The 18,195-nt window shown below is 38.6% G+C and overlaps 1 protein-coding gene across 5 annotated transcripts in view; it reads left to right on the top strand.

The window, feature by feature from the left end:
- nphs1 (NPHS1 adhesion molecule, nephrin) overlaps window positions 1-18,195 on the top strand; it is a 94,393-nt gene that overhangs the window by 45,325 nt on the left and 30,873 nt on the right. For all 5 annotated transcript variants that reach the window (XM_047358028.1, XM_047358019.1, XM_047358003.1 and 2 more), the window contains 6 exons: window positions 4,207-4,329; window positions 4,937-5,018; window positions 9,201-9,304; window positions 12,353-12,474; window positions 14,769-14,940; window positions 17,647-17,804. In XM_047358028.1, coding sequence (XP_047213984.1) covers window positions 4,207-4,329; window positions 4,937-5,018; window positions 9,201-9,304; window positions 12,353-12,474; window positions 14,769-14,940; window positions 17,647-17,804 — 761 coding nt within the window. The remainder of the gene's footprint in view (window positions 1-4,206; window positions 4,330-4,936; window positions 5,019-9,200; window positions 9,305-12,352; window positions 12,475-14,768; window positions 14,941-17,646; window positions 17,805-18,195) is intronic.

Here is an 18,195-nt window from a genome sequence, read left to right as displayed (position 1 = left end):
GACAGAGAGGGCAAGTGGATGCTAATGAAAATGAAATGACTGGCAATGGAGTTGTAGGAGTTAATTAGAAAAAAATATTATAAAAACATACAAAATAAAACATATTTGTTTATGTGCTTTGCTCTGGGTGCGTGGCTAAAATAACCTAAAATATCTATTTGTTTTGTGATTTGTTTTTCATTTAACTACCCTGTTAATGTATCAATAGCCCTTGAACCCTTTTGCATGTTGTCACTTTGGAACTACAAATTCCTTTGTATTGTTCTGGGATTTTATGTGATAACACAACACAACAGTAGTGAATATATGTAAAGTGAAGTGAAAATGGTGCATGTTTGTTTTGTTTTGAGAAGTAAATGTGGACCCTGCGTTCCTAGTCTGAAAAGCCGCCTCAAAATGCAATTACAGGTGCAAGTCATTTAGGATGTGTTTCTACCAACATTTTACATCTGGCTAAAATATTTGCCCATTCTTCTCTAAATAGATAAAGCTGTCATCTTCTGATTTAGTTTTGTGACCCACAAGCAGAAAAACTCAGTGACCAGATAGTTTTAGAGGTTTTATAGCAATCAAAACTGGTCGGCTTGGGTTGCTCGGGTATCTGGAACAGCAAGGGTTACACCAGGAATTTTGAAGAGCAAGGAGTGCTTGAGATAGAATGAGTTGTATGATGACCATGGAGATAGATGTATGTTCCGGAGGAGTTTAAGAAAAGGTGAGAGATGGGCCCAAATGCTCCTTGGGCCTGGAGTAATAGAGGCTCAATGATCTTTGCTTGAGTACTTTCTCAGGTGCTTTCTGCAGGAGTGGAAAAGACAAAAAAATAAATATACAAAAATAAAGAGTTTCAAGAAAATCTCAGGAAAGGCTTGACTTGCTACCGGTAGTGGTTGAGCTCAGGGAGCTCCTACAATATTCTGAAGCAGATTAGTTGATGCCAGTCAGTTGTGACTGCAGCACTAAGCCAAGGCCATGCTCTAGGACACCAGTCCTGCAACTTCTGGAGAAAGAACACAAGCACACCAAGCACAGTGATACTCTAAAACCATGCTCTCTCCAATTGGAGAAAAAACATCTGTGAACATCAGCTTTAAAGTTTAAATAAAAAAAATCTCACTCAGATTTATGACTAGGCCATTCTAATACATGAATACGATGATCTAAAACATTTCATTCCAGCTCTTTCTATACTGTGGAAATACTTTTCTTCAGTAGAGACAGGTAAGGACAGGATTGATGGGAAGATGAAAAGGGCTAAATACAGGACAATCCTGGGAGAAAACATATTAGAGGCTGCAAAAGACCTGAGACTAAGGCACAGATTCACCTTCTAGGACAACAACCCTAAAGCGCTATGACAGTTGGAATGGTTTACATTTAATTATAGTTTTCTTCCAAGATTAGAAAGTTGATGTTCACAGACGATTTCCTTCCAATAAGACTTGTCAGGTAGTGGTCAGGTGACCATAGGGATAGGCTTTAAAAGGAAGATCCTTTCTTTTAAAGTCAATCTTCAAAACAGCTGAAGCTATTTTGCAAAGGAAATTGGTAACAGTTTCAGTCTCTAATGTGTGCAGAAATGGTAGATACATACCCCCAGAAAGTTGCAGCTGTAATTGCAGCGAAAAGTGGTTTTTTAAACTATTAGATTAGAGGGTTAAACCACATACATGTCAAACTTTTCAGATTTTATTTTTGAAAAACAATATATTAAAAAACTTGCATGATTCCTCTGGTTTCCAGTTATGGAGTGCTCTTTGTTGTTCAATCTCATAAAATCCCAGTAAAATGCATTGACATTTGTGGTTTTTATGTGACAAAATATGAAAAAGTTCAAAGGGCATTAATACTTTTGCAAGGCCTACATAAGTATGCACTGCATGTGTAAATTTTCCCTATCGGGGGTTATCTGATCACATGGTGTGCCTGAGTGGATGTGATGGATGGCAAGCTGGAAGTCCTAGTCCAAGACAGAACACACCTTCCTTCTCACTTCTGCGGTTTACCTGCAGTGGTCAAGAAGGACAGCATTTAGGGGAGGGAGGTGAGTGGCTGCTAGAGAGGGATGATGGAGTGAATGAGAGATATAAGGGACAGGACTGCATTTCAGCAAATGAGGAAGAAATTAGAAACCTGCCTGGCTCATTTGCAAACACAACATTATTCTCATTTTTAGGATTTGCTGGGCTGCCAGACACTCCTTGAGCACAACAAGTGATGCGCGTATGTGAATTGTGCTGCTGTGAATAGATTGAGAGTGCAACGGCTGTCAATAGATGCATGGCCCAGTCAACTTCTCAGGGAAGAGGAGGGGGAGGGTGGGGGAAGAAAACAAACAAATGCATCTCATTATTGCCGCGTGCACCTCTGCAGTGCTCTGGGTAACCCATCACAGTCCACACAGATTCAATTGCTTCTTTTAAATCAGTTTGAGACTGCAGCCACATCTCATCTGTCTCAATAGCAGCCCAGAGCATGTGAGTGACTCTGGACACTGCAACAGCTACTCCTAGTGGTAGAAGATAGATTGTAGGTGCTGAAAAAGGCAGAAAGATGCTGTTTGTTTAATGGTTGGCTGATTTGGCCAGATTTATAAAAAAAAGATTTTTAGCAGTCTCATGCTAACTTTTTACTCTTGACATATTACATTATTTCTCTCTCCACCTATCCTTTCTATATGTACCAACTACCTGTTTTATTTCTCAGCTCAGACAATCTCTGCACTTGATCTCTGATGAAAGAAAAACAACCTTCACTGTAAGCATGCTCTCTAGCTCTACAGACTCACCCACTCTCTCAAAGTTGGCACAATAGATGGACATTTTCTTTGTAGTTTGAGCGTGACATAACAGAGTTTTGCTAGTAGAAATTGATAGATCAACAGAATCTCTTTGATAATTAGGCTGGTGCCATATTTCTCAATTTCCTGCCAAATGATTCTTGGTCCCTTGTGGTAAAAGCTATGTTGCTGTTGTTGTTTTCCTTTACTTTTTTAAAGTCTGGAATTCCTATTCATGGTCAGATCAAAGAATTGTAATGTCGAACAGCAAAGACACAAAGCCTGCTTTGATCAGTCCAGAAAGCATATTTAGCTTGGAGGTGATAGAGAGAGAGAGAGATAAGTTATCACTGGACAGGTTTCTCTGTCTTTCTCTTCTTAGAGACTGAAATTTTAAACACAGATTTACATCCACCCCTTACTGTTGTTCACTCAAATCTTTGACAGCATGGCAATATAACCCTTACATGTTCTTTTGTCGATTTCAGATCATTGCATAAATTAAAGTGCCTTGCAAAACTATTCATACACTCTGAACCTTTTCAAATGTTCTTACATTATAACTTCAAATCTCAGTGTTTTATTAGGAATCTTATATGAAATCCACACAAAGTAATGCATAATTGTCAGGTGGAAGGAAAATGATACATGTACAAATACATGTCTGAAAAATGTCATGTGCATTTTTATTTAACTACCTGAGTCAGTAATATTTAGAAAGCCTTTGTGTGGCAGCTGCAGGTCTTTTGAGGTGTGTTTCTAATAATTTTGCAACTCTAGGGATTGAAACTTTGCTTTTGCAAAATAGCTCAGTCTCATTGGGATTGGATGAATAATGTCTGTAAACCTCTGTTTTGAAGCTTTGCAAAAGATTTGCCAATAAACAAAAAATGTATATGCAACACTGTTTTTGTCCCCATTTTTCATGAGCTTAACCCTTTTTCTGCGTACACAAAATGCCAATTTCCCTCATATATTGTTCACCAATCTGTCTAAATCTGTGTTAGTGACTTCTCCTTTGCCGAGGTAATCCATCCACCTCACAGGTGTGGCATATTTTTATTCCTTGCCTGTCTGGTGTGTTATTTTGTCTTTGATGCTGATTGTTCACTAATATTCAACAGCTGTGGGCAAACTCTACTAATTAAATGACTTTTGAATTGCTCTAATAGGTTTTTAAGAGGGGTTGAATATTTTCCATACTTTTCTAATTTTCACAAGTAAAAAAGAATGTTACGTATCGTTTGCATCCACTTCATAACTAGGCACCACTCTGTGTTGATCTAATAAGTAAAAGTTTATTGTACTTTCTATTTTGAATATAAGAAAATATGAAAAAGTTCAACATGGTATGAATACTTTTGCAAGGCACTGTAATATCGACCTTGGAGTTAATCTGAAATGTAATTGCTGTTTTATATCTGCAGTTCCTCCATTGAAGCCATATTTCACCATGGACTTGACAACACCCTGGGTGGCTGGAAAAAAGTACTTGGTTGAGTGCGTGGCTCCTGACGCGAAGCCTGAAGCTGATATCAGTCTGTATAAAGGTGAGACCCTTTTCAGCTGATTTCAATCTGACAACAACAGCTTGGAAAAGAAGGAGTTGTGGCCCTTTTAAAATATTCCATATTCAGGATCTTCTTTTGGCCGTGACCTGAATGTTCAAGCATGAAAACATTTTGGAGGATGAAATTCAGTTTCAGCAACAATTTCTGATTTTCATATTTCTGGAATAGGAAACGAGACTCTGTGTGGGAGGATAGCCTGAACATTTGAATTTGCAATGTCGTCCTGACTTCACAATTACTTTTACAGTGTATATCACAAGTCTCTAGTTACTCACTTAAACTAACTATAGTGCATGTGGCTGAAACTTTGCAAGACTTGTTGTCTTTGTTTTAGGTGGGAATGAGGTTTAAAAGGTTCTTTATTTGTAACATACTAATCTGTTTGTATTATAACAATGTTTGGATTTAACTCAAAGACATATTGAAACAGAGATGGTATAATTGTGGCACACACTGATAAACGTATTTGCACATTTCAGTATTCACTGCTCCAGTGAAAGCAACATTGATGCATCTGAATCATATGAACGCATCAACAGACAGTATTCTTCTTATTTGTGCATCTTCTCCCCGCTGTCTTTTCTAGATGGAGTCGATCTGACAGGTGTGATGTCTTTTACCACATCTGGCTCAAAGGATAAGCTTCTGAACACGCACGCTGAAGTAACGTATGTGTTTCACCGCCTGCCAGATACACTCTCCTCAACCAACCTGCTCAATCTCCCGCCAGCCTGCCTGGGCTCCTTGTTTCCCTTGTTTTCAAAGTGTTCTTATTTTCTCCATCTGTCTTAGTGAATACAATGAATCTCAGCGCACACACAAGTCAACTGTTACTTGGCATCGCTCAATTGAATTAGCTTCTGTCAAATGCACAAAATTACATTGCAGCAGCAAGACAGAGTCAAACCTTTCTGGTTCACCAGGTGCCTATACATTAAACAGAGGCATGGATTGCTTTAATCCTGCGCATCTCCTCGGTGTCAGAGATAATAACCTCTTGTCATATTCTCAGATAACATTTGTACTGAGGAGCTGTGCTATTGGAGCCGAGGTCTTAAGCAATATTGATGCTCTTTCTTTATAATCACAGTGTGTATGCAGAGCAGTAGGCCTTGTGGGATTTTAACAGCTGTCATCGTACTGTAGCTTTATGTAAAAGACATGAACTGAAACCCAAAGAAGACAAGAATAAAAGCTACTGCCTACATTTGACTGCAATATTGTTTTGGATTTATTGACTTAGAGACTCACAGCAAGGAGTTATTTTCTCCCAGACCAATGAAACGGACCTGCTTGGAATATCTGTCGCAACTTAAGTGTTTGCTTCCTACAAGCTTTCATTTAAAAAACAAAAAAAAAAAAAAAACAGTTTCATAATGCTGTCCTAATGGCTGTATTTACACACCAAGCAGACAAGTTACTGCACATGACCATTTGTGGCTTGCATGGCTGGTTGCTGTATACTATAGAGCACTAACTGGTGGGCGGTGGTATGGAACCAGACGCATACAGTCTGTTCTGGATCCCGACGAATTAGTAGATTTTAATAGAGCAATTTAGTTTTAACCCGCACACTTTTATAGGATATGTTATAGATAATTTTAGACTATGCAGGCATTCCCCTCTTTTACAATTTTATACCATAGTTGGGCTTGGAAAACTCCATGCCTTGTTCTAAAATGAGAGAGATTGACATGGAAAATCTGACTTTTAATCAACAATGGATGAATTTATTGCTTGAAGAACTGTAATTGAAATGTAATTGAACACCCTTGCTACATAATGGCTCATTTCCTTTGGTGACATTGTTACATCAATAGTTGTCTAACTGTGGAACAAGTTCCACTGATTGCATTTATGCTACCTTTATTGGTTTAAATAATGAATTTAAGTATTTGGTATCTGTTAGGTTAGTAGAAACAATTTGACCATAATCTAGAGCCCATGGCGATTTTTTTATGAATATCCCCCTGGGCAAGCCCCTCCTTCTGCCGCCTGCTAACCATTCAAAGTAATATCAGAAACCATCTAAATTCTAAGTGCAGTGCAGTCTGGAATATACATAGAGTAACATACTGTCCCTATTTTCAGCAGCAAGTAGGGGTCAACTCTGCATTGACTGCACAAGCAGAAAAGCAATAGAAAAGTTGTTCAAGGTGCAGCTGAAAGATGATACTTGTGATTTGAAATGATACTTCTGCACCCTCATTTTCTAATGCCGCCTTCCCCATATGTCCCATATCAGAAACAGCCACTGTGCATAGCTAAGACACATCAATAGCAAAACCTTTGAATGAAATCCACAGTTACATTTATGGATAGCAAAATTACATCAAACATGCAACAATGTGGTTACAGCTTGAATGAATGCTCTTGTCTTTCTTCTTTTTTCTTGTTTTTGTGTGCATCACATAACACAACAAGCTGACAAAAATCATGCTGTTCTCCTGGTTTTAAATTCTCATCAAGGTTTTGGAAAGGTTTTACTGTGGTTGTACTTTTATAAAACCTTCGAGATTCACTGGTTCTGATTATTCAATAGTGCAGAAATTACAAACACCAAAAAAATCTATTACGGCTAACCACAACTCTTCCAATCATATATAATTCTTGTGATTTCGATTTATTATGCCAGCAAACTGTTTGCAAAGAAAGGTCATAAACAAAATCAATCAGAAAATAAAAAACAAAACAAAAAAACATCAGGGCCACGGCTTGGAGAGCAATTTGCTATTTTCATTATTGATTTGTCACTGGTTTGGAAAATTGAAATGGGAAGGTATTTTATATCTTGGTTAAACACCTTACATTACGTTAGTTCTAAGCAGGTGTAATAATCCTATGTTTAGAGCATCAAATTAAGTTGGCCTTGTTTTCAGTGTGTTTGGATGATCGTCTTTGAAATGAAGCACATTTGACCAATAACAGGAGAAGATGGCTTACTTTGTTGGTAACATCGACAAGAAACACAACTTTATCTTAGTTTGATTTGCAGTATTTACTCTTAATTTTGTTTCCTAATTTCAGTGGTTATTTAAACATTATTACTATAGAACAAGCAGGTCTAGTTTTGGATCCTCCACTTAAAACCCAAATCTTTCATTTCCTACAGGTAAACAAACAATTTCAGCTTTATGTATCTTACCATAAATTGTTTTAAATGATGTTGTCTGGTACAAAATGTCCCCAATTGATGCTTGGTTGGAACCAATTGTCCTGCAGCAGACAGCTTGTCTTTGTACCACAGAAATATTTTTATAAAACCACCAAAATAGCAACAACACAAAACGGTAAAAGAGTTCTAATTTTTAATCGTTTTGCTCACACTTAAAGAGCACCCTTGCAGGCTAGATCATATTTGTGGCTTGACAGATCAGTGGCTGCTGAAAATATAAACATCTGCTTTGAAACAGTTATTGAAAAGAGATGCATTTCAACATTTTTAAAGAGAGAACTACTGGTCATTTTGCCCCTGCTCAATTTCTTCTTTAGCAGTTTTGTGATCCTTCGTATGAGTTCTTTAGACAGGAGCCATTGGGCGCACACCTTTTCATAATGACCATATGTCCATTTATACCCATTTTCGGTATATTTAGTACTTTATTTTGTAACCGATGATTTCAAGTAGTTTACATGATCTGCTTATTGCATTACACCAAAAAAAAAACTGAAATACAATTATTAATTACATTAAATGGAATGAATTATTCTGATTATGACATGGAAGTATGAAGGCTGAGACAAATTAGCAACAACTGGTTAAAAAAGTTAAATAAAAAAATGGAATGAGGTTAGAACAGTACATTTTTCCACAATTTTTGCTTTAGTTTTGTAAAATTATGGTTATGATACGGAGTGTGGTAACAGGTTGTTTGCCAGAATAATGCAAGAAGTTTACTTTGAATAAATAAATAAATGTATTTATTTTGGTAATTCAATTCAAAAGGTCAAACTCATATATTATGTAGGTTTATTGCACATAAAGTGATCTATTTCAACATGCCATGCCTGTGAATTTGGATGATTATGACATAGAGCTAAAAAAATTTATTGTAATATTTAAATATTGCAATTAAAATATAGATTTTTAATACACAAATAAGACCAATAAATATGTTGGGCTTTATGAAACACAGTGGACTAAAACCAGCAGATGTCTCCCCAAATCGTCGCTGACTATAGAAACCTAACATTGGACATAAAGAATAATTGAATCTGTTCCTTCTCCATGCTTCCTTCAGTTTGTTGAACCTTGATTTCCAAATGAAATGCTAAATTTACTTTCATCTGAAAAAGGTCTAGCCCCTTTTCTTCTTGGCCCAGGTAAGACGCTTCAGCAGTGCCTTATCACAAGGAATTAAACTTTTCTAGCCCATGTCTTGGATACATCTGTGTGTGGTTGATCTTCTGAATCTTCCTCAAACTCTTGTATAGGCTTTGCTCTACAATGTATCTAAGGTGATGATCTCCATTGCTTATGTACATTTTGCTACCTTGCTTTTTCCTTTCTCTCTTATCAATATTATGGTCAAATAGAGTCAACGGGGAACAGCCTGTTTTATTTAATATGATCTTCTTTGCACTGACCTTACCAGTGTGCCAGTGAGTGTGTGTTTGGACCACTATCAAATTAGGAGTCCTTCTTATATGCAATGAAAAAACATGAATATTTTTGTGTTAAAAATCATTTTTATATGTATTCTCATTTTCTTACAAGCTGAAATCATAATCATTAAATTGAACACAAATAAACGCGCCTCCATTGTTTATCCATATCAACCGAAGACCTCTCTGAGAACCATTATTCTTTTAAACGTGTCATTCTTTCTGTTTTGTGTTACCTCTAAAAGGATCACTGCTCTGAGATCTGACCATGGGAGAGAACTGACATGTCACGCCAACAATGAAGCCGTTTCCCAGCCTGTGATGACCACGTTGACCATGAATGTGTATTGTGAGTGTCTCAGCTTCTTTCCTCAAAGCATACACATGTTTAGCTACAGGCACATTCAACTACACAGGAGTCCAGGTGTCTTCTAGGGTGGCCTAGAAGACATCCAGTCTTGTGCACTCAGCCTGTGCTAGTGTTTCCGAGAAGAAACATTAAACTTGAAGGCAATGTCGCACGTGTTTAAAGAAAGATGAAAACAAACCAGAAGAAAATCCTCTCATGGACTCAATTCATGATTAATAGGATGACCATTTTTCCACTGGTACAGTCCCCACTTAAGTTACTTAATTAGTAGAGTTCATCTACAGGTTTGTGCAAATACATATTCATTAACTTTCAAGTATTGTGTTTGAGACAGCTTTTGCCCCACCCTTAACCAAAATACACCAACCAATTATTACACCAGCCCAGGTGAATCATACAAGCAAGGCTTCTAGTGAGGCATTATAATAACTAATAGGTTAATGGTAGCCATGGCCACCTCAGTAATACTGATGAATCCATTCTTGACTAGCCAGCAATATTTGTGTTAATCAGCTCAAATTACATTTATAATGCACTGAGGCAGAAAATGCCTTTTTCCTTCATTCTGCTTTCACAAACTGTTTGACAACATGGAATAAAATTGATGTTGCACTGCACAAAGGTTAGCTGGCACACATGCTGGCACTTTCTTTTATTGTTGTTTAATGTCCTTTTTGCTTTTGTTTGGCAGCACAACTGTGAAAGCTTTTGTTTCTTAATGCATGAAGCAGCGTGACATGGCAGCTACTGTTTACCACAGTGGAATTTATATTTTATACCCTGCTGATCAGTTACAATACCAGATTGTTAAGATTTTTGTTCCCCCTTAAGATGTTTTTACTGGAGCATTCCAGGTGGAACATCATCCAGTCGTGCATCATTTACAAGCTGACTGAACACCCTGATTAACCTATGTCCAATCTCAACCACTTCACATTCAAAATCTGTGCTTTTGTTTAAATGAACCTTCCCTCCCTTCTTCTGCACCATTGTGTTAAATAATATGCTCTCTCTGTGGTAAAGTGCTAATGTTGCAGAACTTGGGACCTCCGCTGCAGTATTGCTCAGTGTGCCAGCCCATCAAAGCCAGCGTGGTGGCCACTTTCAGCCAGGCAGATTGTCAGCAAGGTGACAATTTTTCACGCTGGCCCAGGGTCTGCAGGCTGCTCCCTGAAACTGATTGCAGCAATAACAAAAGCCCATCCTCTTCTAATTTATTTTACTGCATATATTTTATTCAGGCCCAGCTGTAATTTCTTCATATTTCATGTAGCTTTATTACTGTTTGAACATCTGTCATTTTGCTTTATGGACTCAATGTTCCCCTTAATTCTTAGGACTTTCATCAGATCTGGACCTCTTACCCACAATCATGTTGAAATAGACAAATTTATTGGCCCTGTCTCAACAAAACGGGATACTCAGCGCTTATTCTTTCATTTCATATGGTAAGTAAGGTTTATTTATGTGACACATTTCCCAAGCAAAAAACTACTGAAGCTTAAAATATACAAAGAACAAGCTGCCCAGATATGTATTGGGGGTGCACCCAAATGCATGCTGGAGTGTGACAGAATTATGTGGAAAAGGTGTAAAAGACTGCTGCATGGTGGCCCATTTGGAAGCGCTGTTGCCTTGCAGCAAGAAAGTCCTGGGTTCGAATGCTGGTCTGGGGTCTTTCTACATGAAGCTTGCATGTTCTCCCAGTATATTTGCGGGTTCTCACCAGGTACTCCAGCTTCCTCTCACAGTTCAAAAACATGACTGTTGGCCAATTGGTCTCTCTTAGGTATGAGTGTGTGTGTGCAAGGTTATTTGCCCTGTGTGTCAATGTCTCCATGGTGTACTTCGCCTCTTGCCCAATTACTGCTGGAGATAGGCACCAGCCCTCCTGTGTTCCCACAAGGAAAAAGCGAGTATAGATAATGGATGGATGGAAGAGGTTTACAACACAGAGGAACAAAGGCGGCAACTAATCCAACCACAGAAACCATAATGGGGGATGGGTGCATGGCGTAGTGGTAAAGCGAGTAACCCATATACGGCTTCAGTCCTCGATGAAGCCGTCCTGGGTTTGAGTTCCGGCCTCGGTAACCTGTGCTGCATATCTTCCCCCTCTCTCCACCTCGCTTCATGTCTGCTTACTTTTAGGAAATAACAACAAAAATAAAGGCCACTATTGCAGCAAAGAAAGTCATAAAAATACAGAAAGAAATGAAACCATGATGGAAAACAACAAGAGAATCAGGCAACGTTAAACTGGAGTGGTAAATGGTGAGAGAAGTGCCTGATAAATACATGAAAAAATACATACAGAGACAGACAGACAGACAGACAGACAGACAGACACGGACGGACGGACAGACAGAAAATAAAGCCATTAATCATCAAAAGCCTGTTGAAGGTAAGAAAGTATTGAGCTGCTTTTCAAGGAAGTCAACGGATCCAATTGATGCAAAGATGAAGGCACATGTTTGGTGCCTTTATAAGATCCAGTATCTCTCACCCTTTGGTTTAAAATGAGTCTGCTATGCTACTGACAACCTCAGACCATATCATCCTACACTAAACGAGGAAAGAATAAGCTCACATCAACTATATAATTATTTGCAATTATTATTTGAAATAAACTTTTCTTTTGTGCATTAGAAGCATTGCAGCTGCGTTAAGATTCTTCTTAATTAAACATGAAAATAATTGCAGTTACAATAATTAACTAACACCAAGGTTTTTAGGGCTTGACAGAACAGTTGAGCTCAATGTACCAAGGTGTTGCTTGAAGGCAGGTTGGTAGTGTTCACGGTTTTGTCGTTACTTAGCCCTTATGTGATGTTAGTTAATTGTTTATTCAAAGATTACAGAGCAATAAAGCTTAGTATTATCAGCAAAAAGATGCTTAGAAAAGAATTTGGGTTCCACAAATTGTTCTACTGATCATAAGCGGATATAAAATTTATTTTTTGTATTTTGTTTTCCCTTCAGATTTTTCTAAGCTCTTGTTATTTTTGTCCCTTCCACTTCTGACAGACCCACCTGAGCCTCCATATATTATTGGTTTGGACAGAGATGAGTTTAAAGCAGGAAGACTACTTGTGTTGGAGTGTGTGTCCCATGGTGGAAACCCGCTAGCCACTCTCCAATGGACTAAGGTAAATCCTCTTCACCATCTGCTAAATTAAGCTTTAAAAAAATCACACTGGCTAAATGAGCCATTTTATTTCACAAACCCTTCCAGCTCTAGTGTCACAGAGTACTTCTGCTTGTGTTCTTTACTGATGTAACCAAAAATGTTTTTGTCTTATTTTGTACTGGTTACAACCGCCAGCTTACATAAATCTATTTGTTATTAAAACTGCAAATGTTGGTTTTGCATTTGTATTCCACAACCTTGAATTGATGCTTTGTGGAAACATGTTTTGCTGCAAAATTCAGCTGCAGGTTCTTGGGGGTATTTTCTATATATATATATATATATATATATATATATATATATATATATATTATAGCTCAACCTTAGTCAGAGACCATATATGAACATCAGTTTTCAAGCTTTCCAACAGATTCTCAGTTGAATTTAGGTCTGGACTTTGATTATGCCATTCTATCACAATAATATGTTTTCATTTAAACAATTCCATTGTAACACTGGCTGGTTTTAAACACAAATAAGACCTTGATGATAGCTCCTAGTCACCGACAGTTCCTTGTTTTTGCCCAGCAACCATATCCAATGTAAAAAATCTAGGAGTTACATTTGACTCCTCATTAGGCTTCGACTTACACAACACTTCTATGTCTCGTTGCTGTTTTTTTCATTTAAGAAACACTTCTGAAATATGGGACATGGTCACCCGAGCAGATTTTAAGGATTTTATTCATGTATTTGCGTCATTGCATTTAGACTACTGTAATGCCATTTTTACTGGTCTGGACAGATCATCAATTATATGCCTGCAAGCAGAACACAGCAACCAGACTTCTTACTAAACCTAGTAGTACACTCTCATATCACCTCCATCTTATACGCTCTACACTGGCTCCCAGTGGATTTTCCAACTAGGTTTAAAGTACCTGTTTTCACCTGCAGGGTTCTAAATATCCAGGCTCCTAATTATTTGTCTCAGCTTTTAACCGAACACTCCACTACTCATAGCCTTCGATCCCAAGCCCAGAATCACCTGGCTGTGCTTCGTAAAAGACTAAAAACTATGAGGGACAGGGCCTTTTAGACTGTGGCTCATAAACTGTTGAGTACTTTGCCCCTGCAATTTCTCTTTGCTGACTCTGTGGATATTTTTAATAAACAATTTAAAACCATTTTGTTGTATCTTTAGGTTCATTGCCCTGCTGGAAGGAGAACCTGTGCCCCAGATTCAAGTCTTTAGTAGCCTCTAACAGGTTTTACTGTGTGTTTAGCTCCATCCATTTTCACATGAACTTTGACCAAGTTCCCTGATCCTGCTGAAAACACAGTATCTCCACAGCATGATGCTGCCACTCCAAATTTTTCTTGTTTCGTGTCTGTGTTGTTCGTGTTGTTGATTTTATGTTCAGATTGATTTTTCAGTGTGAAATTTCTTCAACACACAGGGTTTGGTATGTAAAATAAGAAAACCTGTTTTGTTCCCTTCTGCATAGATCACCTTCTTCCACATATTTGTGAAGTCCTCTTCATGGTTTTTGGCAAAACGGAAATGGCTTTTAGTGGTTTTATTTCGACAATTGCTTTCCGCTTGCCAATATTCTACAAACGCATGTCTAATAGTTGGCGTAAGTTACACGCAAGCTGTGAATCTCTCCTTCTTCTCCAGGGTTACCATGGGCCTCTTGGCTTTGTCTCAGATTAAAGCTTTCCTTGTCTTGCCTATCATTGGTGGAGTCCATGTCTCGGTAGTAAAACAGTTGTGCCATATTCTTTCTATTTTCAGATGATGGACGGAACAATTCTCTATGAGTTGTTAAACGTTTGTGACTTTGTTTTATAACCCTGCTTTAAACCTCTGGAGACCTTTATTTATTTATTTATTATGACCTGCTTGGTGTACCTTGATCACCTCTTAACCCTCATAGGGCAACTGTATTTAAAATTAGATTACGGTAACTTTACACACAGAGAGACTCTATTTATTATTTAGATGACTTAGAAATTACCTTAGTTGTGCTTGATTTTATTTAGGGCCATCAGAGTAAAGTGGGCTGAGCACAATTGCATGCCACATTTGCCAGATGTTATTTATAAAGAAATTTGAATACGCTGTTGTCCTTCGCCCTCTTCAAAAAGTATGTGTTACATTCTGTTTGTTTATCATATAACATATTTATTAAGGTTTGGGGATGTAATGTAAAACATAAGAAAAGGTTTAATGTGTGTGAATCCTTCTCCAAGGTTTTGTATTCAAACATGCTGCCACCTATGTTTTTCAAACTTTTATCCATCTTACAGGAAGATGAAGTTCTCTCAACAACCTGGGGAGAGGAAGTCATGGGCCAGAAGTCCAGAAATATACTCAGACTAAAGATCACCCCTGCTGACAACCAGGCAGAGCTGAGTTGTGAAAGTGCCAATATTGTCTCTCTGTCTCCTCTGTCCATCACCCACAAAATAACAGTGTTCTGTGAGTGAAAGCAGAAAGCACACAAAGCCCTTTTCAGGTCTCGCTTGTTATGGATTATTAAAGATTAAAAGAAAAGTAATGAAAATCTTAAAGTTACTGCTAAACAAAAGTCAAATTAATATTAATATTGTTAATATTGTTAATAAAACTAATGGTTATCATGGCTGAAGCCAATACATATTTCTGCCTCCAGACTAGCTTTACTGCATGGCTCTTTTAGAGCTCTTGCATTTATTCAGTTCAACTGCTTCACTGCATAGTCCTGAGGCAGTACAAACTACACTTGGAGCAACTGTAACAACTATGGTTAACAGATTATACTTTCTTCTCTGAATATAAAATGTTTACTTCAGCAACAATTAAAAATATATGGCGTTAAAATCTATGCGCTTTGCTGCAAATGGCCTGATTTTAGCCTTAAACTCTTTCTAAAATATGCTGTACCTTATGTAATATACAGGTCCTTCTCAAAATATTAGCATATTGTGATAAAGTTAATTATTTTCCATAATGTCATGATGAAAATTTAACATTCATATATTTTAGATTCATTGCACACTAACTGAAATATTTCAGGTCTTTTATTGTCTTGATACGGATGATTGTGGCATACAGCTCATGAAAACCCAAAATTCCTATCTCACAAAATTAGCATATTTCATCCGACCATTAAAAGAAAAGTGTTTTTAATACAAAAAACGTCAACCTTCAAATAATCATGTACAGTTATGCACTCAATACTTGGTTGGGAATCCTTTTGCAGAAATGACTGCTTCAATGCGGCGTGGCATGGAGGCAATCAGCCTGTGGCACTGCTGAGGTCTTATGGAGGCCCAGGATGCTTCGATAGCGGCCTTTAGCTCATCCAGAGTGTCGGGTCTTGAGTCTCTCAACGTTCTCTTCACAATATCCCACAGATTCTCTATGGGGTTCAGGTCAGGGAGAGTTGGCAGGCCAATTGAGCACAGTGATACCATGGTCAGTAAACCATTTACCAGTGGTTTTGGCACTGTGAGCAGGTGCCAGGTCGTGCTGAAAAATGAAATCTTCATCTCCATAAAGCTTTTCAGCAGATGGAAGCATGAAGTGCTCCAAAATCTCCTGATAGCTAGCTGCATTGACCCTGCCCTTGATAAAACACAGTGGACCAACACCAGCAGCTGACACGGCACCCCAGACCATCACTGACTGTGGGTACTTGACACTGGACTTCTGGCATTTTGGCATTTCCTTCTCCCCAGTCTTCCTCCAGACTCTGGCACCTTGATTTCCGAATGACATGCAGAATTTGCTTTCATCCGAAAAAAGTACTTTGGACCACTGAGCAACAGTCCAGTGCTGCTTCTCTGTAGCCCAGGTCAGGCGCTTCTGCCGCTGTTTCTGGTTCAAAAGTGGCTTGACCTGGGGAATGCGGCACCTGTAGCCCATTTCCTGCACACGCCTGTGCACGGTGGCTCTGGATGTTTCTACTCCAGACTCAGTCCACTGCTTCCGCAGGTCCCCCAAGGTCTGGAATCGGCCCTTCTCCACAATCTTCCTCAGGGTCCGGTCACCTCTTCTCGTTGTGCAGCGTTTTCTGCCACACTTTTTCCTTCCCACAGACTTCCCACTGAGGTGCCTTGATACAGCACTCTGGGAACAGCCTATTTGTTCAGAAATGTCTTTCTGTGTCTTACCCTCTTGCTTGAGGGTGTCAATAGTGGCCTTCTGGACAGCAGTCAGGTCGGCAGTCTTACCCATGATTGGGGTTTTGAATGATGAACCAGGCTGGGAGTTTTAAAGGCCTCAGGAATCTTTTGCAGGTGTTTAGAGTTAACTCGTTGATTCAGATGATTAGGTTCATAGCTCGTTTAGAGACCCTTTTAATGATATGCTAATTTTGTGAGATAGGAATTTTGGGTTTTCATGAGCTGTATGCCAAAATTATCCGTATTAAGACAATAAAAGACCTGAAATATTTCAGTTAGTGTGCAATGAATCTAAAATATATGAATGTTAAATTTTCATCATGACATTATGGAAAATAATTAACTTTATCACAATATGCTAATATTTTGAGAAGGACCTTTATTTGTTTCAAAAATATTTTTGCACATAGTCTGTCAGTGTGGGTGAAGTTGCACCAGTACGCCTCCCTTTTCCCCCCTTACTGATTCACCATGCCTTCAAGTTATCCATTCAGGGATGTTGAAAATAAACTGTAGACTGTTTGGCTGCGCTCAAGGCTCTGGCAGATGCTGCAGGGCAGTAAGACTCCCTGCTGGAATTCCAATATTAATACACAGGAGGTAAAAAAATTATATTTGCACACATATGTAAAAATGTGAGATAATCACAAATGTGCAAACAATCTAACACACATGACCCACCTTCCCTGAACCTGTCAGCTCAGTCTCTCCCTGCCTTTGTATTCACCTGAAGGATTTATACAACTGCATGGTATCGCCTGCAGCGTTTGTACCCTGTCTCCCCCTCTGGTTAAAATGAAGCATACTTTAGAAACCACAATGAAAAACCCCCCCAGAGAAAACAAGTTGCCACTCAAAGTGATTTTCACTTTCACCCTTGATTCAAGCTCTGTGTCTCACATCCTAAAATAGTTGCGCTGCCACTGTGATCAGCGTAGAGAGCTGTTGAATGCGGGGTGATATTTTTACTGACTTCTCTTTGTGTGTTTGCTTGTGGATATGTGTGCATTCTCATCAGTCGATCCAGAGGAGCTGACGCTGTCGGGTTCGCTGGAGGCCGTCGAGGGGCAGGAGTTGAATCTGAGCTGCCATGCTTCCTCGAGTAATCCCCCCGTCACAATTCGCTGGTGGCTGGGGTACAAGGAGCTCAACAACACCATTGTCAAAATGGAAGAGGTGGGACTGTGTGTCACACAAACACACAAGAAGAGTTTGTATGAAACCGATCAGGTAGATAGGAAGAGCAATGGGTATAAAAAAGCAGAGGGATTACAGCTCTGGTCAGGAGCTTACATAGACTCATCAGGCCATTTATGTCATATTATGTGGTGATATTATTTAGTCTTTCATTTTTGGATAACTTGATTATACATAACATAACTCAGGTGATAATTACAAAGGAAGAAAATATGCACAAGGCTAAATGTATTGTAATTTTTCACAACCCACCGAAGCTCAATTGAATTGCCTGGTTGCATACATATCCTTTTGGAAGTTACAGAAAAACCACACACACATTTTGTAGCCATCAACAATGTACAAGGCATAATTCTGCTGAATATTTGAC

The sequence above is a fragment of the Girardinichthys multiradiatus genome, chromosome 3, assembly GCF_021462225.1.
Source record: "Girardinichthys multiradiatus isolate DD_20200921_A chromosome 3, DD_fGirMul_XY1, whole genome shotgun sequence".
In the NCBI taxonomy this organism is placed as follows: domain Eukaryota; kingdom Metazoa; phylum Chordata; class Actinopteri; order Cyprinodontiformes; family Goodeidae; genus Girardinichthys; species Girardinichthys multiradiatus.
Note: the sequence above shows the minus strand (reverse complement) of the source record. Positions and strands in the feature narration are given on the sequence as shown.